General features: G+C 54.0%; 2 protein-coding genes and 1 non-coding gene across 9 annotated transcripts in view; 2 read left to right on the top strand and 1 right to left on the bottom strand.

The window, feature by feature from the left end:
• The window catches only part of CMTM5 (CKLF like MARVEL transmembrane domain containing 5), a 14,889-nt gene extending 5,658 nt beyond the window's left edge, over window positions 1-9,231 (top strand). For 2 of the 7 annotated variants that reach the window (XM_058293717.2, XM_071214013.1), the window contains 3 exons: window positions 119-7,948; window positions 8,090-8,143; window positions 8,609-9,231. The gene's annotated coding sequence lies outside the window, so the exon portion shown is untranslated. The remainder of the gene's footprint in view (window positions 1-118; window positions 7,949-8,089; window positions 8,144-8,608) is intronic. The other 5 variants (XM_071214019.1, XM_071214017.1, XM_071214014.1 and 2 more) reach the window with 5 other exon arrangements.
• LOC101427411 (myosin-6) overlaps window positions 1-24,438 on the bottom strand; it is a 24,665-nt gene extending 227 nt beyond the window's left edge. Inside the window, exons 1-36 of the mRNA XM_058293719.2 lie at window positions 24,238-24,438; window positions 22,919-23,062; window positions 22,440-22,596; window positions 22,333-22,360; window positions 21,953-22,064; window positions 21,610-21,702; window positions 20,900-20,963; window positions 20,547-20,645; window positions 19,912-20,015; window positions 19,686-19,824; window positions 17,973-18,241; window positions 17,549-17,719; window positions 16,066-16,375; window positions 15,337-15,407; window positions 14,958-15,045; window positions 14,751-14,868; window positions 14,478-14,601; window positions 14,069-14,205; window positions 12,131-12,386; window positions 11,644-11,886; window positions 11,301-11,477; window positions 10,896-11,041; window positions 10,575-10,665; window positions 8,531-8,920; window positions 8,023-8,149; window positions 7,810-7,928; window positions 7,236-7,432; window positions 6,480-6,663; window positions 6,142-6,307; window positions 5,899-6,023; window positions 4,594-4,902; window positions 4,048-4,251; window positions 3,094-3,219; window positions 2,686-2,961; window positions 984-1,079; window positions 179-313 (exon numbers count right to left, since the gene is read on the bottom strand). Of these exons, the coding sequence (XP_058149702.1) occupies window positions 179-313; window positions 984-1,079; window positions 2,686-2,961; window positions 3,094-3,219; window positions 4,048-4,251; window positions 4,594-4,902; window positions 5,899-6,023; window positions 6,142-6,307; window positions 6,480-6,663; window positions 7,236-7,432; window positions 7,810-7,928; window positions 8,023-8,149; window positions 8,531-8,920; window positions 10,575-10,665; window positions 10,896-11,041; window positions 11,301-11,477; window positions 11,644-11,886; window positions 12,131-12,386; window positions 14,069-14,205; window positions 14,478-14,601; window positions 14,751-14,868; window positions 14,958-15,045; window positions 15,337-15,407; window positions 16,066-16,375; window positions 17,549-17,719; window positions 17,973-18,241; window positions 19,686-19,824; window positions 19,912-20,015; window positions 20,547-20,645; window positions 20,900-20,963; window positions 21,610-21,702; window positions 21,953-22,064; window positions 22,333-22,360; window positions 22,440-22,596; window positions 22,919-23,062; window positions 24,238-24,438 (5,796 nt within the window). The remainder of the gene's footprint in view (window positions 1-178; window positions 314-983; window positions 1,080-2,685; window positions 2,962-3,093; window positions 3,220-4,047; window positions 4,252-4,593; window positions 4,903-5,898; window positions 6,024-6,141; window positions 6,308-6,479; window positions 6,664-7,235; window positions 7,433-7,809; window positions 7,929-8,022; window positions 8,150-8,530; window positions 8,921-10,574; window positions 10,666-10,895; window positions 11,042-11,300; window positions 11,478-11,643; window positions 11,887-12,130; window positions 12,387-14,068; window positions 14,206-14,477; window positions 14,602-14,750; window positions 14,869-14,957; window positions 15,046-15,336; window positions 15,408-16,065; window positions 16,376-17,548; window positions 17,720-17,972; window positions 18,242-19,685; window positions 19,825-19,911; window positions 20,016-20,546; window positions 20,646-20,899; window positions 20,964-21,609; window positions 21,703-21,952; window positions 22,065-22,332; window positions 22,361-22,439; window positions 22,597-22,918; window positions 23,063-24,237) is intronic.
• Window positions 11,959-12,064, top strand: LOC111759456 (U6 spliceosomal RNA). Its single transcript, XR_002793432.1, has one exon. It is a non-coding gene; the product is annotated as a U6 spliceosomal RNA (small nuclear RNA).

Raw genomic sequence — 24,438 nt, 5'->3', positions numbered from 1 at the left:
GGTGGGGCTGGGGCTTTCTGCAGAGTTTCCAGTGTGTAGGGGGCTGCTCCGAGCAGCTTATGGGGGTACGGGACCCTCAGGGCCGTCCAGGGCTAGAGGGAGGAGTGCTATTCTGCAGGGCACCTGTGTCCAGGCGTCCTACTTGGGGGCGGACGAGTGAAGCCAGGGGAGGGCCCACCTTGGCGCCGATGTCACGGCTCTTGGCCCGCAGCTTGTTGACCTGGGACTCGGCGATGTCCGCCCGCTCCTCCGCCTCATCCAGCTCGTGCTGCACCTTGCGGAACTTGGACAGGTTGGTGTTGGCCTGCTCCTCCTGTGGGTGTTGGGGGGACAGATGTGAAGGTGAGGTGAGAGGGGCCATGGAAGGCTTCCCAGCCTCCCAGTCTGGGGGACTGGCTCCCTGTCACCGAGCCAGGGGCTCAGGGCTCTCAGCCTCCCAAGGGCATCCCGCTCCTGGCTCGGCACCCTGCTCAGACTGGTCCAGCGCTCACAGTTCATGCCACCCAGTGACCCAGGTGAATCCCACCCTGCCTGGCCTGGCCTCCCTCAGAATCCAGCTTTTCTGTACCCATCCAACCGTGACTCACACAGATGCTGCCCCACCCCAGGCTTTCCTGTGTAGGTGGCACATTCACGCCTCACATCCACACTTCTGTCCCCACCAGGATGTCTTTCCCACTGCCCTGTGCCTAGCCAGGTCCCATCCCTGGCTCCCTTCCTGCCTTTAGAATTGTCTGCCCCCTGTCTCCCGCCATCCTGGCATTAGCACCACCTATACTGCCTTCTCTAGGGATTTCTGGTGTATGGATTATAAGCTCCTTGTTGGCAGGTGCTGGGTCAAATATCACATTGACTTTGTTAACTCAGACTGCCTGATGTAGCCCTGGACCCACAGCATGCCAGACCCATGCTGTGGTGGGCACTCACTGATTCTCAAACATATCAAGTGTGCTATGAAACAGTGGAGAAAACAGTGAACTCACCGCCTCCTCGGCCTGGCGCTTGTAGGCCTTCACCTTCAGCTGCAGCTTGTCCACAAGGTCCTGCAGCCGCAGCAGGTTCTTCTTATCCTCCTCCGTCTGGGGAGTTGGGTGGGGAGAAACCAGTTTTGGAGGAGAAGCAAATGCCTCCACCTTTTCCTCCCTCACGATTCCACTCCTCTCCCCATGCCTAGCTTCCCCTTCCTCCCATGGCCCAAGAGGCGGTGGGGGAAGATTACTTTTCTGACTCTACTTGTAGCTTAAGGGAGAAAGGTAAGTGCTCAGTCAAGGATCTAAAAAGCATTAAGGACTGCAGTTCTAAAGCTGGAAGACACCCTATGAAGGCTGTTTGTTGGACGGAAGGGCTCAGAACCCAACAAAATTTCCTAATGTAATAAAATGGAGTCATCACATCTGTCCCAGCTCCAACCTGGAGGATAAAGGTAGCAGCATAAATGTTCTTGGCCAGTGGTTCTAGCATGACTAGAAAAGGAATAACAAAAGGGTAGAAAGAAAGGGGGCCAGGTCATCATCATAGCCTAGAGTCTTACTTCACTAAATTGTACTAGGACGGAAATTCTGATGCCAGTTTCCCTGACTCAACTGCCCCTTGATCTTCTACAAGGATGCCATTCCCATTTCTGTTCATAATCAGTCTGCAATTTTACATCTATATCTCTTTCCTGTGCCTCTGGCATCACCTGTCAATAGAACCAATATCCCCTGTCTCCTCTCTCTTTCCTTCCCAGGTGCACTGTGAAAATAACAGGTCAAGGGTAAAAACTCTGAGCTATGTGATGGCTGTCTTAGAACCTTCTTAGGTCTTCTTTCTCTAAGACCTTGCTTTCTATTATCCCAGAAATTCCATGGAAGAGCTCGGAGTCTTTCCTCACCACCACCCCCCACCAACTCTTTCCCATAAAGTACCACATAATGCCCCACACTCTCAGGCTGGTGGAAGGTGGAATCATTCCTTGGACTGGTCTGAAGCTTTGATGGTAACATTATTGGTATTCTACTATAGAAGTATTGTGACTCTAGCAATGGAAGAAATTGTATCATTGATGTGGAGACAGTGGCCACGGCAGTTGCTGAGGGCAGGGAGAGGGAAGAAGAGATGTGATATGGGGGCATTTTTGGGACTTGGAGTTGTCCTGAATGATATTGCAGGGACAGATGCAGGACATTATATATCCTGCTATAACCCACTGAATGGACTGGGGGAGAATGTAAGCTATAATCCATGCTGTGCAGCAGTGCTCCAAAATATATTCATCAAATGCAATGAATGTGCCACAATGATGAAAGAGGTTGTTTATGTGGGAGGAGTGGGGGTGGGGTGGGGAGTAGGGTATATGGGAACCTCATATTTTTTAATGTAACATTTTGTGTGATCTATGCATCTTAAAAAAAAAAGACAATAAAATATATTTTTTAAAAGCCTAGGGAAATGTAGTAAAAAGAGTTCTCAGGAAACAGAAGAAGATTCTCCATTTGCTAGAAAAATTCATAGGCTAAAGCTAAACAGATGCCAAAGAGTGTGAAAGAGAATTAATCTCAAGGAGCCAGTGCAAGTTGGGCTGAGTGGCTTTCCTGGAAGTTCCATTCTCTGGAGCACGAGGCTGTGTGGGCCAGGAGATGGAGCTAGAGAAGACATAGTCACCATCCACTCCTGATGGGCTGCGGTGGCGCCGCCTGCCCGCACCTGGTAGGTGAGCTCCTTGATGCGCCGCTCGCTCTTCCTCATGCCCTTGACCGACTCAGCGTTGCGCTTCTGCTCGGCCTCCAGCTCGTTCTCCAGCTCCCGCACGCGGGCCTCCAGCTTCTGCAGCTGCTTCTTGCCGCCCTTGAGGGCGATCTGCTCAGCCTCGTCCAGCCGGTGCTGCAGGTCCTTGATGGTCTGCTCCATGTTCTTCTTCATGCGCTCCAGGTGGGCGCTCGTGTCCTGCTCCTTCTTCAGCTCCTCTGCCATCATGGCAGCCTGCGGACCAGGAGAGAGGGGTGCCCGGGGTCTGGCTGGGTCTTCAGGCGCTCACTGCTCTCCCCCACCCCCCTGCTCCCCGGAGACACGGGCAGGGGCAGGTGGAGGGGGCCTGCGCTCTGCTGGACTCACATCCGTGATGGCCTTCTTGGCCTTCTCCTCGGCGTTCCTGCACTCCTGCACCGCCTCCTCCACTTCCGACTGGAGCTGGGTCAAATCTGACTCCATCTTCTTCTTCTGGTTGATGAGGCTGGTGTTCTAGAGAAAATGACTGAAAATATACTTTATCCTTTTTTAAACAACCAGCCATGCTCTTAGGATATTCCTTGTTTGGTACCTGTTTTCCTTTTTCTTATGAAAACGGATATGTTGTAGACATTACATTGAAAATTACTCAGCTCTGAAGAAAGGCTTCAAACAGCAGAGGGACTGCAGTTGTATTCTTGAGCTTGTTAGTAACATGTTTATGTGGGAGCATGCAAATACTCCAAGGAAAATGGAAACACCAATTTATCAGGACAACATTCTAGAAATAATTGTCGTTACAGAAAGAATGTATGTGGGGTGAAGAAGAGGGAACCATGTCAGTGGATGATGCCATTCTCACATATATCGGCTTACAGAACAATACTCCATGGAATGCTACAACAGATGGGCACAAAAACTCACTGCAGAGTATAAGTGAAAACAGTGGATGGGATTGCAGAAAAATGGTGTTCTATCCAGATTTGGGTTTGCAAGTAGATGTGATTATGCTTCTTTCAACTCCCAAACTCCCATCTTTAGAGAACAAATTTGAGGCTGTATTCTAGAGCAAGGATATCAAATAACAACGTGTATTCCACTAACCAGAAATTTGTGACTTTGGCAGGCATCACCAATCAATCATGATACTCTTAGCCTTTGAGCCCAGACCCCCTTCTCGAGATAATGGTCTTGGCAGCCACTAATGACAGATGAGATTTGGCCCAAGAGATGATATAATTTTTGAGGCTGGCTGGACAGGCTCAGAACATCTGCTTTCTACAGAAGTCCTGGGCTCTGCCACTCAGTAAGTTTGCAGGTGTCCACCCCTGACCCTCGCACCTGGGAGTGCAGCAGCTGCACCCGCTCGCTGGTCTCGATCAGCTCCTGCTCGGCCAGCTTCCGAGACCGCTCTGTCTGCTCCACCACAGCCCGTAGCTCCTCCAGCTCAGCCTGCAGTAGTGTGTTGCGCCGCTCCACAATGGCGATGTTCTCCTTCAGGTCGTCGTTGGCACGGACCGTGTCATCCAGCTGGATCTGGGAGTCCTGCCAGGAAAAAGGTGGTGTGGAGAGGCCTAGACCCATCCCATCAGGGCCACTCACTTCTCCCATTCTGGGTGTCTGGGTGTGACCCCCCCCCCATTCACAAACCTCTTACCCAGTTGTGGGTAAAGGGGCCCATACCTCATGTATTCCCTGGGAATGTCCAGGATATTCTTTAGGGCCTGGTCAGTTCTCTGCTCCTCTAGCCTCCAGGCCAGGAGGTAGGCGACTCCTGTGTCCTCCTCTGTTGGCCTGAGACCCTTTTTCCTGGTTTTGACCATTCCTCTGAGTACCCCCACTCACACTTAGACTCATCCGCCTTCTGAAAGCCTGAACTTCCGTTACCTTCAGATGGGCTTGGGTGATCTTCAGGTGTTTCTGGGCCTCCGAGGCTGTCCTGTTAGCCTGGCTGAGCTGGATCTCCATCTCATTGAGGTCGCCCTCCATCTTCTTCTTCACCCGCAGCGCCTCATTGCGGCTGCGTGTCTCTGCGTCCAGGGAGGTCTGCAGCGAGTCTACCACCCGCAGGTGGTTGCGCTTGGCCTGCTCCATCTCCTCGTCCTTCTCTGCCAGCTTCCGCTCGATCTCTGCCTTGATCTGGTTGAACTCCAGCTGGGCCCGGAGGATCTTGCCCTCCTCGTGCTCCAGGGAGGCCTGGGAGGAGGGTGGGGAGAGAGGGGCCCAGGCAGGCAGACAGGGTGCAAGGTGTCAGCCAGGACTATGGGCTGGAGAAGAAGAGCTGGTAAGAGACTGGGAGGTGAGACCTGTACCCCCAGCTGGGGGCTTCGCAGGGGGAAGTGCTAACTTCTGGGGCTTCCTGACATATGATCTTGAGACAAGGAAAGGGATTGGACCTCACAGTTGCCAAGACTCTCCAGAACTAACATTGCATGAATTTCTGCTCTACATAAAATATCATAGAAAAGGAAGGGGTTTTTATAACTACAAGTTCAAAACTTCATCTTTGTTTCTCAGATCCTTTACCCTTGGTGAGACAAGTTAGAAGCTCGAAAATTCAGGGCTTTCCCAACTTCTTAAATTAATAGTAAACAGGGCTAACATATTAGGTGCTTAAATATGTTTCCTCATTTACTTTTCATAATAACATGCATAAAATACTATGAAGTGGGTACAGTTAATTACATTTTCTAGATAAGAAAATGTAGACCCAAAGAGGTAAAGAAAGCTTGTCCAATGACACAGGGGAGGTCCACAAGCTGACTTTCAAACTCAGGTCTGTTTGACTCTGGAGCCCATGATCTAAACCTCTGCCTGAGTGGCTATTACGATTGCCAAATTTAAACTGGAAAAATCCTGGTGAGAAACAAAACCTTATGGCCTAGGATCAGACTGTGATGTCTCCTTTGTGCAGACCTTGACTTTGGAGGTAGCTATGGGTCATGGAAGTCCCAGGGCTCTGCCTCTGTAGGGTTACCTTGTGGTCCTGTGCAGAAGAGCCTTTGGAGGAAGTGAAAGAAGGGGTGGGCTACAAGGGGCAGTGATGAGAGGCCATAGTGAGCAATCAAGAGCTAAGAGATTTTTGTCTTGAGTCACCTCCAGGGGAGGGATAGGCAGGGAGTCAGAGTCAGTCGGGCCGAGTGGGGGCAGTGCGGGCCCAAGGCAGGGGTGGGGGCAGAGCCAGGTCCCCACCTCAGCCTCTTCCAGGGCGGACTGCAGCTCCAGCTTCTCCGCCTCCAGCTGCTTGCGGACCTTCTCCAGCTCATGCATGTTCTTTCCTCCTTCTCCCAACTGTTCGGTCAGGTCGGAGATCTCCTCTGTGGGAGGGGCACGGGGACTTGGTTGGGGGCTGCTGTGGTCCAGTGCAGGGGGTGGGGCAGGTCTCCACACGGGGACACTGCCGCAGGCCCCTCCCGGCCTCTGACCCCAGCGCACCCTGCAGGTTCTTGTTCTCCCGCTTGAAGGTCTCCAGGTGCTCCAGGGACTCCTCGTAGGCGTTCTTGAGCTTGAAGAGCTCGGTGCTGAGGGAGCGCGCCTCCTTCTGCGAGGACTCCAGCTCCGACTGCGACTCCTCGTACTTCTGCTTCCACTCGGCCAGGATCTGCCCAGGGAGGTGGCTCACTGCGCGGCTCCAGGGGCTGCTCCAGGCCCTTCACCTGGCTCTCCCCTCCTCACCCTCCCTGTGGCTCCAACCTCCCACTCCCCCGAGCCAAACATGGGGGGCTCCCGCAGACTCCACCCCTCCCTCACTCTCCCCCCACCGCAGGGCCCACCTTGTCGAAGTTCCTCTGCTTCTTGTCCAGGGCTGCGGCGGCGGCGTTGGAGCGCTCCACGTCCACCATCAGGTCCTCGATCTCGTTCTGCAGCCGGTGCTTGGTCTTCTCCAGCGACGAGCACTTGGCGTTGACGGCCTCCACGGCCTCCTCAGCGTCCTGAAGCCTCTGGGCCAGCTTCTTCCTGCCCGGGGGAGGGTGGGGTGTAGATGACTCTACCTGTGAACAGCAGGGCTAGGGGACAACTCCCAGATGAGGGGGACCCACCCTCTTCCCAGGGCTTTCTGGGATGGTGAGCTCAGGCCCCGAAACTCCAGCCCAGAAGGAGCAGAGGCTGCAGATGCTAGAACACAGCCCCAGGATGGGCTGCCCTGGCCTCCTCCCAACACACGGCGGCATCTGGGTGGCATCCACACACAGGCACACATGACAGGCCGATGCGACGTAGCTCCTCTGACCAACAAGCTTTTTGCTCGTCTTATACGTGAACATCAGGTATAACCCGGGCCAAAAGCTCGCCTGTCACAGGAAGTGGGTCAGGGCCAGCCGGGGTTCACAAGGAGCACAGGATCCAGGCCCCTTTTCAAGCACTTCTTGGGCCTACTCTACTGTGTGCCAAGTTTCCCCTGGGTCTTAATGGGCTCCCCTGGCTCTCCCACCTCCAGCCTCCTCTCTCTGTACTGGTTGCCTGTCCCCACCCGAGTCATCTGCCTCCTCCCTCCATGAGAGTCAGGGTGGGGGTCACCCAGAGCTCACTTGGCCTCCTCGAGCTCCTCGGTCCGCTGGATGGCGTCTGTCTCGTACTTGGTCCTCCACTGGGCCACCTCGGAGTTGGCCTTGGACAGGACGCGCTGCAGCTCGGCCTTGGCCTCCGTCTCCTCCTCGTACTGCTCCCGCAGCAGGTCGCAGTCGTGGCGGGCCGACTGCAGCGCGTGGGCCAGGGCGTTCTTCGCCTGGGGAGGGCCGGGCACCGGGAGGGGCTCAGCATCTCAGGACGGTGGGGAATAATGCCCCTCTCCCATTCTCGAGATCCTTCTCCTATTTGTGAACTTCAACCAAGCCCCAGCTTCATTCAGGGTGAGAGCTACTGTGAAATTTCCAGGTCTCTGTGTAGCCTCTCAAAATTTCTACCCTACCTCCTTACAAATCAGAAAAGAGGCTTTCCATAAATTTTGGGTGTCATTTAGTGGAAGGGTAGAAGAATCTAGACTGGAGAGTCTTTTCATTACAGAGACCTCTCTCCAGCCTTCAGCCTCCATCTCTGGCTTTGAGGCTAATTGCCTCAGGGCTAGTATTGAGCATGTCCCACTGCCCCCTAGCTGGTTCTCACCTTGCCCTCCTCCTCCAGCTGCCTTTTCAGATCCTCCATTTGCTGGGTGTAGGAAAGCTTCCCTCGGGTCAGCTGGGAGATCAGCGCCTCCTTTTCCTCTAGCTGCCGGGACAACTCTCCTGGAGATAGGAGTCAAGAGGTTTGTGGGCCATGGAAGGGGTTAACCAATGCCCCAGCCCTGGGGCAGGCCCAGGCTTGGTCAGAGTCACCCACCATTCTCAGTCTGCAGCTTGGCTTGCTGGGTGGCAAAGTCATTGAGGGAGCGCTGGGTTTCTTCCAGCTTCACACGGTACTCACTGACCTGGTCCTCCAACGTCCGGGACACCTTCTCCAGGTTTGCCTTTGGCAGCAAGAGACACAGGGAGGGGGGGTGTGAGAGGGGCTGGAGTGGGCAGGGAGAAGGGGATGGGCCTGCCAGAGAAAGGAAGACAGGGCCGAGGAGGGGAGAGCACAGAGGAGAGGAAGGTGAAAGGGGCACTGGGAGGGGGCTCAATGTGAAGAGGGACCATGAGTTAAACAAGGTAGGGATGGTTAGGAGACAGAGATTTGAGTGGAGGGAGAAGGAGGGAGCAAGGTAGAGGGGAAGAAAGAGACCAGAGAGTGATGAAGTGAGTGGGAATGACAAATGAGATGGAAGGAGGGAAGCAAGGGGCAGACAGAGAGAAAGCTGAAGCCGCGAGTGAGAAGAGGGATGGGAGACGCCGAGCAGTCAGCCACCCACCTTGGCCTTGATGATCTGCTCCATGTTGGAGGTGACATCGTCCAGCTCCAGCTTGAACTCACTCTTCTCCTTCTCCAGCTTCTGCTTCACCCGCTGCAGGTTGTCGATCTGCTCACCCAGCTCGGCCACACTGTCGGCGTGCTTCTTGCGCAGGGCAGCGGCCGTGGCCTCGTGCTGTAGTGTGGCCTCCTCCAGGTCTCGCCGCATCTTCTGGAACTCGGCCTCACGTTTCTTGTTCATCTCGATCTGCACGGATGTGGCCCCGCCGGCCTCTTCCAGCCGCTCGCTGATCTCCTCCAGCTCCCGGGACAGGTCTGAGCGCAGCTTCTCCGCCTTGGCCCGGGCCATGCGCTCGGCCTCCAGCTCCTCCTCCAGCTCCTCGATGCGTGCCTGGACATGGACACCAGGGGCTCCAATCCACCGCCGGGACCCTCGAGCAGAGCCCCTGCCCCAGGCCTCAAAAGGCTCCTGGTGCAAGCCCTCAGGTTCCTCTAGAGCAATGGTTCTCAACAGGGGGTGGTTTTGCCTTCCAGGGGACAGTTGGCAATGGAGCTGTTTTTGATTGTCATGACATGTCTACTGAGTAGAGGCTGGTGCTCTTATTGTAGACTGTTTTACAAAAATATGCAAAAATCTGCCTTGAAACAACCAAATGCTTTTTTTCTAATCTACTGCATTAATCACAAAGTTCAGTGAACCTATCCTTCACTCTCTGGGACTTGCTTTTTATTTATACCAGGGGAGGTTCCAGCTTGATTGTTTCCGTCCACGCCGGATGAGTGCTAGTTGGCGTCCTTCTCTTCATCATGCCCCACCTCATTTTTTGGCCTCAGCGTTGGCCTTGACTAAATTGGATGAATGTCCCATCCCCTTTCTGACCTGTAGTCTGGCTAGCCAAGGACAAGGGGGAGAATGGGTGGGAGTCCCTCCATCTGGGTCATGGGTGGGTTGCTGGGAATGTGTGTGGGTTGGTGCTGGGCGCAGGAGAGAGGGGGCGCTGGGCCTCTGCTCCCAGGATGGTCATCATGGGACCTGTGTGCAGGCCCTTGGGAAGGGGGAAGGAGGAGTCACAAGCCCATTGCCAAGAACTGCTGAGGAGAACCTGGGGATGTCCCAATATTGTGGTGAAAACCCAGAAGGGGCACCTGAGAAGATGGGAAGGTAATTTATCCCTGAGGGCAGGCCTGGCCCATGGGTCACGAGTGCTGAGGTCTACCTGGAAAGCAAGAGGACAAGGCTGTGCCCAGCTGCTGAGGGCCTTTGGCCCCTGGGGCCATTCTGTCCAGACCTGGCCTTGTAGCCTCTGCAGCTATAGAATGGGGGTCACAGCACCTGCCTGACGTGCTTCCAGGGCTCTTCTGACACACACAGCACTGACAGCACATTAAACTTTGGGGTGCATTAAAGGTAACAGGGACTCTGTTCATTTTCTCACCTCCTGCAGATAGATAAGGCCAAGGGAAGACAAAAGAACACTTTTTGCTAGTGAGGCTGACTTCTCTAACCTGGGCTAAATTAAAATAACATTTATATAGAGAATCACAGTTTACAAAGTGGTTTTACATACGTTGTCTCCTGGTTCTCTGTGAGGCAGGGATTGTTAGTCCCATTTTACAGAGAAGAGACTGAGGCTCTGGGCCGGTAAGTGACTTGCTGAACATGGCAGGAATTGACTCCATAGCATGGGTGTCCTATGGGGACTCAACCTGGGTTAGTAGCTGGGGTTGATACCTGGGAATAATGTGAACTGGTCTCTTAGGGGACAACTGAGCCCCAACATTCATTCTGGAACAGAAAACCCATGAGGCAGAGCCTATCTTAGAAAGAGAAGCACTTTTAGTAGGTATCATTTCCCCCCAGAATAGCCTTGCTGGAATAATACATTCTTGCCCTAAAGAGGGACACCGGTGTTCCCAAGTACCTGAGAGTCAGGGCTGGTAGGCTCTCTGGGGCTGCCTGGCGTCCCAGATACTGTCTAGAACCCCAAGCTCAGGCATCTTAAGAGCACTGAACTCCTCCTCGGCTGCACCAGGAAGCACTTCACCTGGTTTTCCTTTAGTTTCTTCTGCAGCTGAAGGGCCAAGGCCTGCTCATCTTCAATCTTACTGTTCTGCTGGTTAATGTCAAACTCCTTCCTGAAGGAGAAAGGTGGTGTGACAAGTGGTTCTCCTTCCTCTGAGTCCACCCTCTTCTCTTGCCTCAGCTTGCTAGGACCAGCCACCTCCCCACTGGCCCAGGGAGTAGGGGAGGGGCTGTGATTGACCTCCTCATTCCCAGTGTGCCCAAGACTACACAGCCAGTGAAGGGGCAGCACCCTGTGCTCTAACCCCCGACCCAGCCCCTCCTGGCCACTGCAGGCTCCTACTTCTTAAGCTTTTCTTCCAGTTGCAATTTGTCATTCTCCAGGTCCATGATACTCTCCTGGGTCAGCTTCAGGTCACCTTCCAGCTTCCGCTTTGCTCGCTCCAGGTCCATTCGCACCTTCTTCTCCTGCTCCAGGGATCCCTCCAGCTAATGGGGAGAAGCAAAGTGGCAGAGTGTGGAAAACCTGCATGCTCTTCTGCTCCCTTCTAAACCTGAAGTCCAATGGGACTGGGGGTCAAACTAGCAGAGAAATCTGCAAACACAAAGGATTCAGAGAGAACTGCTGAAAGCAAACAAGCTCCACGGCTTTTAAAAGTTAGTTTTAAAGATCAGGAACCCCTTGGCCATTGGTTTTGCCAGCAAAGCCCTCACCCAGGGCAGACTGACTATGAATTTTACTACTCACATCATCCACCTGCTGCTCCAGTTTGACCTTAGACTTGGTCAAGGTGTTGACCTTGTCTTCCTCAGTCTGAAGGTCATCCAGGGCCTGCTGATGGGCCTCTTGCAGAGCCTTCTTTTCCTTGGTCAGCTTGGCAATGATCTCATCCAGCCCAGCCATCTCCTCTGTCAGGTTCTTCACCTGCCAACCAAGACCCCCATCCTCCATTAGAGTCAAATATCACCAGCTTGGAGACATCTGTGGGGACCGCCAATGCCAAGTGCCAGGACCACACAGCTCTCAGGATCCCCTCTGGTCTAGGAATCCTGAGGAGACTTGAGTTGGAGCCAGAGGCAGCTGTCCTCACCTTGTTTTCTGTTGCATGCTTCTCCTTCTCCACCTTGGCTAGCGTCAGCTCCAAGTCATCAATGTCCTTCTTAAGCTCAGAGCACTCATCCTCCAGCTTGCGCTTCTTAGCAGTGAGCTCTGCGTTCATCTCCTCCTCATCCTCCAGCCTCTCAGTCATCTCCTTCACCTTGGCTTCCAGTTGGATCTTGTTCTTGATCAGCTGGTCACAGCGTTCCTCTGCATCATTCAGATTGTCTTGTTCCTGGGAGAAGAGCACAGAGGGTAGAGCTGGTGATTAAACAGAGAGAGCACCAGGGTCTTAAAGAAAGCTGGAGTGCTGGCTTTGATAAGCACAGATTCTAAAATGGGAATGGTACAGAGGGTTATCATGACCCCTGCTCAAGGATGACATGCAAATTTGTAAAGAAAGCTGAAGCTCCCAGACTCTCAGTTCCTGATGATGAGATGGGGTGGGGAAAGCTAAAGAGATAATTGCACTGCCTCACCGCCTGCACTTGGAGCTGCAGGTCATTCTTCTCCTGCAGCAGGGACACCATCTTTTCTTCCAGCTCTTTGCGGCGACCCTCAGACTTCTCCAGGGCTTCTTTGATGCGCCCAAACTCCTCCTTCATGGTGGCCATCTCCTTCTCTGTCTCTGCGCTCTTCAGCAGTGGCTTGATCTTGAAGTAGAGCTTCATCCAGGGCCAGTTCTTGACCCCCATGAAGGCCCTAATGTTCCACTGGATGACCAGTAGGGCATCCCTAACAAGGAAACATGGAAGCAGAGAGGGGCACCATGAAGGACCATTTCCCAAACGTGGAACCAACTCGACTTGGCTCCCTACCCATCTTGACAAGTCTGTAGGCACCTGAAGGCAGGATCCCTGGACCCACTCGCCACCACCCCGAGTATGAAGTTGCTCAATTAATATTTACTAATCAACCAATTCAATGCAAGGGCACTTTGTATCTTCCCTACTGGGAAGTAGTAATAAAATGTAGCACCTATAGAGTGTCTACTATGTTCAGTGTTTCTAATCTCATAAGAACCTCAAATATGTTTACAAAAATGTAATCTTTGCATGTCAGAATATCTGTAATACATATGTGAGTTATGAAGCATGAAGATAAAATGGATATCTGCAAACCCTCACCCCAAACAAGAACGAGAACATTACCAGCTTTTGAATCTACCCATATGCTACTCCCAATCCCCTTCCCTGGCTCCCTCACCAGAGGTAGCCACTACCCTGACATCTTGTGTTTTCTTTTCCTTACTGTTTCCAAAAATACTTGAACCACATATGCATATATCTTTATACAATGCACTGTTGGTTTTTAAATTATTTCTGAGCTGTGTAAAAATGATATCATACTATATATAAAAATACAAGTAAAAATATATGTACCAAAACACATATATATATATATCCTGTGACTTGCTTTATCCTCCTGATTTTTTAAAAAGATTTATTTATTTCTCTCTCCTTCCCCCCATCCTCAGTTGTCTGCTCTCTGTGTCCATTCTCTGTGTGTTCTTCTGTGACCGCTTCTATCCTTATCAGTGGCACTGGGAGTCTGTGTTTCTTTTTGTTGCATCATCTTGTGTCAGCTATCTGTGTGTGCGGCACCATTCTTGGGCAGGATGCACTTCCTTTTGCGCTGGGCGGCTCTCCTTACAGGGTGCACTCCTTGCGCGTGGGGCTTCCCTACGGGGGAGACACCCCTGCATGGCAGGGCACTCCTTGCCGGCATCAGCACTGCGCATGGGCCAGCTCCACACGGGTCAAGGAGGCCTGGGGTTTGAACCGTGGACCTCCCATGTGGTAGGCGGACGTCCTATCCATTGGGCCAAGTTCGCTTCCCTATTCTCCTGATTTTAAGGTTCAAAAACATCAAACATATTATGCAGCTGTAGCTCTGCTTTCTTCACTGCTTTATAATAATTCACTGAATGAATATACTACTATTTATTCATTCCCCTGTGAATGGAAATTTGGGATATTTCCAGATCTCTGCTATTATGACCAATGCTGCGATGAAAATTCTTTTTTTTCATGTTTCCTGGTATATTCATGCAGTTCCCTGCAGGAATGCACTCAGGAGTGAATTCGTAAAGTATGCAAATATTTGGCTTTAATAGTTAACAACAAATTGTTTTCCAAAGAATTTGCACTAATTTGCATGCCGATAAGGAGTAGGTCAGACTTCTTAATCTTTTGCTTAAGCTAGTGTTTTAAGATGGTGTTTCATTGGTATCTTAATTTGTATTCCTTTATGACTTTTCTTTTCTTTTCTTTTTTAAAGGAATTCAAGATGAGACTCAGAATGGTAAAATAACTTGCCCGGACACACAGCTAGTGAGTGGTGGAGCCACACTGTCATTGTTTACCTGCCTCTCCCATCTAGGTGACACAGCTCCCATCCTTTCCCTCCCCACTCACCTGCGCTCCATGATCTTCTTGAACTCGATGCGCATGAGCATGCCCCGGGCTTGGGCCTGGATGCGTGTGATGATGCGGCTCAGCCTCTCATCCCGCATCTCCTCTAACAGCCCCAGAAGCCCTGCCTTGAAGAACACCTGTGGATCAAGGAGCCATTGCTTCAGAGTGGGGTATTCAGGAGGAAGGAAGGAGATGGGAGACCCTAGCTCTCAGGGTACCCATCACCCGTGAATCATAGACTTGAGAGTAAAAGTGTGAAAAACAAGATCGAAAAGAAGCCTGGGATCCAGGCCTTGGGTTGAACCAGGAGGCCACTCACTAATCAGGGCTCTGCCTCCTGGGAGTCCAACTGCTCCACTTAACGTGGCCACGCTCCCTGCCACCCCAAACTGTAGGGTTCTAGACTCACTTTGGTGTGACCGAACTTGTACTGGTTGTGGTCGATGTCCAGGGAGCCCAGCAGCTTCTCTGCCCCTTTCCTGCTGTCAATGAACTGCCCCTCAGGGATGGCCGCTGGGTTCAAGATGCGATACCTGGGGGAAGTGGGAGGAAGTGCCCAGAGTTACCCTCATTCTGCACTGATGTGCTTCATCCAAGGAATTCCAGGGGCCACCTTCGGACCCCCTTTCCCACCAAGGCTGCCCCAGCTCCATTCCCACGCTCTGGAGGGCCCCATGCCTACCTCTGCCGGAAGTCACCATAGAGGATGCGGTTGGGGAAGCCCTTCCTGCAGATGCGGATGCCCTCCAGCACGCCGTTGCAGCGCAGCTGGTGCATGACCAGGGGGTTGTCCATCACCCCTGCAGCAGGAAGAAAGGAGGAAGGGTCAGCCTCTGGGCCAACGAACACAAGCCACCCCCCCCCCCAGACTAAACCACCCACCACTCACCCGGAGCCTTCCGTTCATTGGGAATGATGCAGCGCACGAAATGTGGGTGGGTGGTCCTCAGGTTGGTCATCAGCTTATTCAGATTCTCCTGGAGGTGGATGGGGTTGGGGAGTTAGAAGTCACAGGAACCATCTCTTTGGCCTCCTGAGCCCTGGACCCCAGACACCCTCAAACGGTCAGGGATAAGTCACTCACCATTTATGACTGTGAGTTCAGGCTTGTGCAAATTTACATGCCCACACTAACAATGTAGCCTTAACTTCTTCCTCCCTCTCTCCTCCCCAAACCCCGAACATCAGGTTAAGACAATGCAGCCAACAGGCTCGGGACTGCACCTCCCCCCTCCACAGGTCTCCCGGCATCTCTGGGTCCTTCTTACCCTGTGGAGGGCTGACACTGTCTGAAAGGATGAGCCCTTTTTCTTGCCTCCTTTGCCTTTACTGCTATCCCCTAATGACAAGAGAAAGAATGATGAGTGAAAATGGAGGCGCCCTCGGGTGGGATTTGGGCTCTGTTCTCAGTAGCTGTGACCCTGGGCAAGTGAGCCTCCTCAGGTTTTTCATGAAGATGATAATGACTGCCTCTGAAAGCTATAGGGAGGATTAAATAACATCATGCACTTAAGGTGAAATGACGTCAGTGCTCTGACCCCACCCTCTCCTAACCCACCCTTCATTTTTATATCTTTCCACTCTAATTTTTCCTTGCATTTTCTCTTCATTTCACCTCACTCCCTTTCTCTTCCTTCTCTGAACTGGAGGATCAATTATTCTACCATTTATTCAGTGATCCTCTCAATGTTTATTGAGATCTCCTGCAAGCACTGCTCTCTGTTGGACACAGTACAATGAAGTATGTACCATCCTCAGTGAATTCCAGTTGCTCAGTCTTGAGGAGACAGAGACATGTACACCAGTATCCATAACACAAAGTGGAAAATGGCCAGGACCACAGAAGAGGGACAGATGGGTTGCTGTGGGATCTCCTGACTCACAGCCCATGGCCCATGGACTCCCCTGGCTCTGCAAATCATATGATTTGCAGCAGCAGGACCCTGACCCCTTGTACCTCCAAAAGTCCCCTGCCCTAGTGCAGAGGTGCCCCTTACCAGCATCGACAGCGGCATAGGAGGAGAAGAGTGTAGCCATGAGCTTAAGGGAGGACTTCTGGTACAAGCCCACCACAGTCTCGTTGAGCGGGTCTTTGTTCTTCTCTAGCCATCCCAGGATGTTGTAGTCCACAGTGCCGGCATAGTGGATCAGAGAGAAGTGGGCTTCCTGCTTCCCCTTGATATTGCGTGGCTTCTGGAAGTTGTTGGACTTGCCCAGGTGGTTGTCATAAAGCTTAGCTTTGAAGGTCATGTCGGTGGCCTTGGGAAACATGCACTCCTCCTCCAGGATGGACATGATGCCCATGGGCTAAGGGCAGGTTGGGGGAAGCAGAGAGAGCATCAGTGAGAAAACTCCAGACTTCCACAGTGTCCCACCCATGCCAGAGCAAAGACTGTACTATTCAGTATTGCTGGCAGCCCAAAGGGAACCCACGCTGGTAGCTGGTACCTCTATGCCCCAAGATAGAGCAGCAATATACTCAGAGTTAATCTAAATGCAATTTAGTTTATATAACATCTTTCTCCTCCAGTGGAGTCAGTGAGGAGACACATATTCCCAATCATCTTCAAGGACCAGGCGGCCTCCTTACACTGCCCCTTCTTCTTGAAAGGCTTGCTGCCCCAGATGGGCATAAGGGCAGAGACAGATATGTGTCAAAAGCATCAGCCTGCAGAGGCAGCCCAGATCCCCGCATATAGGACAGTGGTCACCGTTCTTCAAGGGACGTTTAGAGGGACCTGCTTCTGTGAAACTCTGCAAAAAATGCTGCACTAACAGAAAATGCGGTGGCTCTTGACTTTTCTTGGGGCAGCAATCCTTTAGAGAATTTGGTGAAGCCAGACTGTCTCTCCAGAAATGCACCCTGGTTAAGAATCCCTGGATAATGATTTTAGGCTTGTGGAGAAGCCCCTTTTTTGAAGGGACGTGGTGGGAGATGGGAGAAGGTCAGTACTCTGGGCTCTGGCCCATACCAGCAAAGAGTAAAGGTAAAGGACACTGAGGGTCAATCAACTCTGGCTCACAGAAAACATCCCACCAACTCCTTCCTTGTCTCTTCTGAGGTATGCCTATGGACAAGAGGGTTTGGAGATTGGCTTATTTCTCAGGGAACAGAGAGTAATTCATCTGATGGGGAGGTATGGGAAACCACACATCTCTAGTCTCAGTCTTCCATTAATAATGCTTCTGATGGGGCATAAGAGGGCCCTGGAGTTCTAGTCCTTCACTACATTGACTTGCAGGACACTGGACTTCCCAACACTATTACAATGGAATTCCATAATATGTTGGGGGGTAAGGGGCTAAGTCCTGGGGAAAGGAGGAGGGGGATCATCTTATGTATGCCAATGACAAAGAAGGGCCCTGAAGAGAGGCTTGGGATCCTGGGGACTCTAGCTTCTTGGGTGAAGAAGAGTTGGGGCTGTACTTTCTCTGGGATGCCAGGGGAAGGGGGCATAGTTGGTGGGGCCAAGGCAGCACCTTCTCAATGAGGTCGATGCAGGCCTGCAGGTCCATGCCAAAGTCAATGAACTCCCACTCGATGCCCTCTTTCTTGTACTCTTCCTGTTCCAGGACGAACATGTGGTGGTTGAAGAACTGCTGCAGCTTCTCATTGGTGAAGTTGATGCAGAGCTGCTCAAAGCTGTTGAACTGCAGGAGGAACGAGGGGTGGGAGCAGGTCAGGCAAACAGGTGTCTGGGTGGCCGAGGGGATGAGCTGGTCCCCTCCCATCTCAGGGCAGGGGAGGAAGAGCTGCCCTGATGTCACGGGGACAACTGCCTCTGCCCTTGCTGAATCCACACCACCTTTCCCAGAGCCTGGCCCATGGCTGGCACAAAGTGCTTGTCAATTGTGTTTATGTGTGAGTTATATTCTCCCTGTGCCCAGGGACCCCCTGACTCACATCAAAGATCTCAAAGCCAGCGATATCCAGGACACCTATGAAGTACTGGCGTGGCTGCTTGGTCTCCAGGGTGGCATTGATCCGCGTCACCATCCAGTTGAACATTTTCTCGTACACTGACTTGGCCAGCGCTCCGATGGAGTAGTACACCTGCTGCACGCTCTGCCCCTTAGTGACATACTCATTGCCCACTTTCACCCGAGGGTGACACAGCCCCTTGAGCAGGTCGGCTGAGTTCAGCCCCATGAGATAGGCGGACTTGTCGGCATCTGGTTGAGAAGAAAAGGAGTGAATGGGCTCTTACAAACCAACCCTCATTCCTGGCCCACAAGTTCAGAGCCTTAAGGAAGCATCAGGGCCAACTCCCCTTCATTAAAGAGGAGGGAACCGAGGCTTGGGAGAGGAGAAGACTTGCCCCTGGTCAGACAGCCAGTGCGTGTTCAAGTCAGGCCGGAACCCAGTCGCCTCCGTCCAGTCCTGGGCCTCCCTCCACTGGGCGACTCCTCTGTCTCTGTCTGGAGGGCGTCTCAGGCTCTGGCTGTCCCTGACCAGCATTGCTGCAGATGTCGCCCCCGCCCCCACTCCACCCCTCCTCTCTCCAGGGAAGATTTCATGGCTCTGGGAGTAGGTGTCCCCTGCTTTCTGTTCCCTGCCTCCTTTGTCTCTCTTCCCAGTGTCCAGCCCAGGACGGGGCACCCTGTCCTCTCAATCCACCAGCTTGACTGCCTGGGAAGTTAAGTTTCCCAACAGTGTATTGGACCTCCCCTCCACCCAGCTCTTCAAAAGTGCCATCCAATACACGGATTTTTAAAAATATAGAGTGAATTAATTTGATTTAGATTGAAGAATTTTGGGATCACTGGTGCCATTCTATCCTGAAACCCAGACTTGGAGTTGTGATCTGGACAGACAAGGAGAAAGTTCCCCAGGAGGTGGATCCAGAGGAATATTCTGGGCATGTGGCCCCATTTTCACCTTCACATTTCTGTCTCAAAGGCTCTTCACAGCAGTCCTGGGAGGGCACTGGGAGGGGCTGTAACTCATTTCACTAAGGGAGAAATCGAGGCCCAGTGACGGGGGCGACATGCCAATGCCCTGAGCTACACCTCCCAGACAGAACGTGGCACAGAGCCCCGTAAAGTGCTCGCCCCAGGGCTGGGCAGGTCAACCCCCACTGAATGAATGACAGTTGATTCAGTAGAACTGGCCGTAGTTTCCTGGGGTCCGGTGAGTCTTGGGCAGAGGAGGAAAAATCCCCGACTTGCCTCGCTTCTGGTTGGTGGAGCAGGGTTGGTAAGTTGGAGGGTGATGGGAGATCTCCCTGGCTGCCCAACTCTCCCGTGTCCCAGCAGCTCCCCACCTCCTCAGCACACCCATCTACCCCACAAGCCTCAGGTCCTCAGGGAGCCAGGCTATCTGTGGATGGTGGGTGGCCAGAGGCCTGGCTAGGTTCCCAGGGCGAGAAAGCCTGGGGGCGGCTGGGGGTGGGGGCAGAGCCTGCTCCTGGAAAAAGGCATGGCCCTGGGACCACCCCCTCTCCCAGCCTTAGAGTCTCATATTTCTCCTGGTTTTCTCCCACTTTTTCTCTTTTGGCCCTATCAGCCTTGATGTCAACCCAATTCTTTGAGAACTGCTGGACATGGGCGACCGTCGGCAGGAGGGTGCAGCCCCCACACCAGGCATTTTTCGAGCCTGGCTCCCCCACCCTCGCACCTTCGGTGCCGTCGGGCTCGGCCTGCTCCTCTCGCTGCTTCTGCTTGAACTTCATGTTTCCGTAGTGCATGATGGCACCCGTCAGCTTGTAGACACCGGCTTTCTCCTCAGGAGTGAAGCCCAGCACATCGAAGGCGCTCTGCGACGAGGGAGAGAGGCCGGGGTGGGGTTGGAGCTGGTGGGGTTCAGGGGCCCACGCCTCGGCACTGCGCCCCTCCTCACTCACATCAGTGGCCAGGAGCTCCTCAGAGTCGTCGATGGAGGCCACCGACACCTCTCCCTGGGACACGAAGGCGTAGTCGTAGGGGTTGTTGGTGATCAGCAGCATGTCTGCTCCAGGCGAGGGGCAGGGAGAGGGGGGTGGGGGGCGAGGCCCAGGGCAGGGGCAAAGAGGGGGAGGGCACGATGAGGAGAGGGAGGAGGAAAGGACGGGGAGCAGGCAGAGAAGAGGAGAATCAGCAAGGACCAAGGAGTGTCCAAAAGAGATGAGAGAGGAGGAGAGACCCGGGGAGGGAAGCACCCGAGGTGCCCAGGGAGGGAGAGAAAGGGGTGGTGGGAGGGGTCTGAGTAGCAGGCAGGCAACGAAGAGCAGGAGGGAAAACCGACAAGGAAGAAATCGCAGAGGCAAGAGTGGGGAGAAGTGCGTCGAGAAGGAGTTCGGTGTGTAGCAGTGGCATGGGGAGGCCGGAGAAGCTACAGGCAGGTCCAAGGTGGGGAAGGAAGAGAGCATGGGGCAGGGGGGTGGGCAGAGTGGAGGGGACTGAGAGGGCGGTGGGGAGCCCGGCGGGGAGGTCACTGGGCCCTGCGCACAGGTGGGCTTTGGGGAGACCGGGTCTCAGGAGGGCCATCGGCCAGGCTCACCCAGCAGCTCGGGCTTCTTGTTGGACAGGATCTGGTAGAAGATGTGGTAGTTCCTCTCAGCCTTCAGCTGGAAAATCACCCGGGATTTCTCCAGGAGGTCTGAGGTGGGGAGGAAGGGAGGAAGGTGAGTAAGGAAGGAAAGTGGGAAAGAACGCAGATCTAGCAAAAGGATGGAGGACAGTGGAGAAAGGCTACAACAAGATGGAGAGGCCCGGGGAGAAGATATGATTTAAAAGAGAAAGACAGTAAAGCCGAGGGACAAATGTGGACCAAGACAGAAGATGGAGGGGAGACGAGATGGGACCCCTGTCGGGGAAGAAGGCAGAGATGGGGCCCCCCTCACCCACACTCACAGGTCTCTATGTCTGCAGAGGCCAACTTTCCAGTGGCTCCAAAGTGGATCCTGATGAATTTTCCCTGGGGGAAGATGGGACAAAGCATGAGGAACTGGCCAGAATAACCCAGCTGGTTCTGGAAATGTGCAGTTCCCACCTGGTGTCTCAGTTTAACATCAGTAAAACAGGGAAATGGGTGTCGAGTCCCACATATTGCCCAGGGATCAATGAGTGGAAACAACGGCACGGGAACTGACCTCCCCCATGCCTCTTCTATGATCTCTGCCACCCTCCCAACAGCTTTCAAGGTAGAGCTTGTTACCCCTGTTTCACAGATGCGGGAACTGGGGTTCAGAGAAGTCGGGGGGGGGGGACTTGCTGGCCAAGGGGGAAGGGTGGCATTTGGCACCAAAACCTATGTTCTCTTCCCACTTAATGATGTCATAAGAAAAACCTAAAAAGTGGTCCAAATCAGCTTTGTTACTTAACTATGGGACAGCTGTGGTGACGCGGGGTGCTCTTTCCTGGAGTTCCTGGAACCCGGGGAGCCAGGCTGACTGAGGAGGGTTTGGTGTGTGTGTGCATTTGTGTATGCCTGCCTGCTGACACCCCAAAGCCAAATACAGCCCGATCCACTGAGGTTGGTGACTACTGGCAGAACAGCGCCCCCTCCCTTTCCTTTTTTCAAGGCCTGGGGAGGAAGTTGGCAGCTGATCAGGGGCACTCACAAAGCGGGAGGAGTTGTCATTCCTGACCGTCTTGGCGTTGCCGAAGGCCTCCAGGGCGGGGTTGGCCTGGATGATCTGGTCCTCCAGGGTGCCCTACGGGGGGATGCGGACCCATGGGATCCATCCTCCATCCACCTCCGGGTGATGGGGGGAGGGCAGGGAGTGGGCGTGGGGCTCGAGGGACCACACGGGACCGCAGAGTGTGCCTCTCCTGCTGGGAAGCCTGCTCTCGGCCTCTGGAGCCCTGCTCAGCAGTGCTGTGCGCACCGCTCCCCAGGGCACAGTTAGGGGCCAGCTTGCCCCCAGACCCTCTCTCCGCTGAGACTGCGGCCCACCCGGGCACCTTGCTTGTGTTGGCGTTGTCCTTCTTGCCACGGTCACCGATGGCGGCAATGCTGGCGAAGTACTGGATGACACGTTTGGTGTTCACAGTCTTCCCGGCCCCGGATTCTCCGCTGGAGGCAACGGGCCAGGCAGAGCTCAGCATTTCCTCCCTCCTCCCTCCTTTCAGAGTCCAGCCTCCTAAATGCCTCTGTCAGTCCAGAGCCCTACAGAGCTTGCCTCATCGTCATCCATTATGCTGGCTCTCCTCTAGCGAGAGACCAGCACCCCCACCCCTTGCGATCACAGCCTTCAACCCTTCCTGTCATCTGCTCCCTCAGAGGTCAGCTTGCGTCCCCACGCCCACCCCAACCCCTGTACGGGTGAACAGTTCTCACTCACGTGATGAGGATGGACTGGTTCTCCCGATCTGGAAGAAAATGAAGGAGAGGCAATGGGGTCAGGGCTGTCGAGGTTGAGGGGCCCAGGTCAGGGGCTGTGGGACTCACCTGTCAGCATGTACTGATAGGCGTTGTCGGAGATGGAGAAGATGTGGGGTGGGGCCTCACTCCTCTTCTTGCCCCTGTAGGCGGCCACCACCTCGGCATTGTACACCGGCAGCCACTTGTAGGGGTTGACGGTGACGCAGAAGAGGCCCGAGTAGGTCTGGAGCAGGAGATAGGGTCGGGCATGAAAGGTTGGTGGGTGGGCAGCCAGAAGGGCAGGGGTGGCAGGCAGGGCACTCCCTGGACACCGCAGCTTGTGCTGACCAGTCGTGCAGCTGGCTGATGAGGATTGGGGAACAAGGCGGCTGGATAGAATCCCAGGGCCCAGTGGTTGGGACTGAAGCTCAGGTCCCATCTGCAACCTGCCTCTGCCTGCTTGGTCCTCAGTGAGTGACCACCCCCTCCTTCTGAGAGAGTCCTCCTGGGCCTACTTTGACTTTTGAGGGGGACAGGGAGCCCCGTGCGGTGCAGCAGGCACTCACGTAGATCATCCAGGCTGCGTAGCGCTCCTTGAGGTTGTAGAGCACGGCGGGCTCGTGCAGGAAGGTCAGCATGGCCATGTCCTCGATCTTGTCAAACTTGGGCGGGTTCTGCTGCATCACCTGGTCCTCCTTCACGGTCACCGTCTGGGGAGGGAGCACGGGCCGTCGGGCAGGGACGGCCATACACCCACCAAGGCCCTTGCCGGCCTATGCTCACCAGCCTCTCCGACTTACCTCCGCTCAGAGCACAGGTCAGGACTTGGCCTTGGTACCCTGACCGGTGCCCTAGCCCCTCCCCTACAGCTCCTCCAGGACACTTTTCCCAGATAAGTTGTCTGCCCAATTTCTCTCCTATCCTAGAGACTGTCCTAACGCCCCTTCTCTGGCCAGAACCCCAGACCCTGCCCCCGTCATAATCACGTGCAGTCCCTTTGTTTCAAGTGTCTAGGGGTACACACCTCACTCTTGACCCCAAGGCCATCTCACGGGGGCAGCAGCTGAGGGCGTCAACTGCTCATGCAGACCCTCTCCCACCCACCCTGCCCCCCCTTGGTCACAGTCAGTGTGGTTTGAGTGGCACCGGCCAGTTTGCCATGCCCTGGTGTCATTTGATCCCCTGGCTGGATATTCCAGCCTGTGTCTTCCAGTGGAGGAAGCTGTGACTCTAAGCAATTTGCTCGCACAGTGGCTAGCTAGTGACAGATCTGGGGGATCCAAGTCAAAGCCTCCGGGGAGCTGTGGCCCCATTACTCCACACCTTAATGGGACACAAGATTCAGTTAGTGTGTCTGGGAAGCACATGGGTCTGAGCCGCTGCTGATGACCAGTGGCAATTCTCAGGGCTAGTGTGAGTGGCCAGGGACCAGGGGTTTCTGAGTGCCAGTCACCAGCCTCGAGACAGAGTGTTCAGCAAAAATGAACTCTTGTCTTCTTGGGTCTAAGAGTTTGTTCTTGGTTTGGGTGAGAGGAATTTGGGAGATTGGGCCCATGGAGGAAAGTGAGGCACAGAGGGGAAGGGGATACAAGTGCAAGATGGGGAGCTACATTTAATGCTGTGAACTCTTTATCTACAAGCCCCTCTCAGGAAGAAAACAGCTGAGAGCCCCGTTGCCCTGCCAGCGTCCTCTTTGCAAGGGGCGTGCACAGTGTCGCGCTTGTTCAGGTAGACCCTGGGCTCCTCGAGGGGTCAGGCCCTGGCTTCTGGGTGCCTTGGCTCTAATCCAGGGCCCCTCAGCCTCCTGTCCCATTGGGTGGGCCCTCAGCTGCACCCTCCCCTCTGCACCTCCTGTTCCCTTCCCCTCCCTCTGTGCCCCACACACCTTGCCGTTCTCGGTTTCGGCAGTGACCCTGCCACCCTCCCGGGACACAATCTTGGCCTTGACGAACTCCTCCTTGTCGTCGGGCACAAAGCACTCCGTGCGGATGTCGAAGGGCCGAGTCTGGGCCTCCAGGCGCTCCTTCTCTGACTTGCGGAGGTACTGGGCTGCAGCCCCAAAATCGGCCATCTGGGCATCGGTCAT

Source organism: Dasypus novemcinctus, chromosome 3 (assembly GCF_030445035.2).
Source record: "Dasypus novemcinctus isolate mDasNov1 chromosome 3, mDasNov1.1.hap2, whole genome shotgun sequence".
Taxonomy (NCBI): Eukaryota; Metazoa; Chordata; class Mammalia; order Cingulata; family Dasypodidae; genus Dasypus; species Dasypus novemcinctus.
The sequence above is the reverse complement of the archived record's forward strand: the minus strand, read 5'-3'. Positions and strand labels throughout refer to the sequence as shown.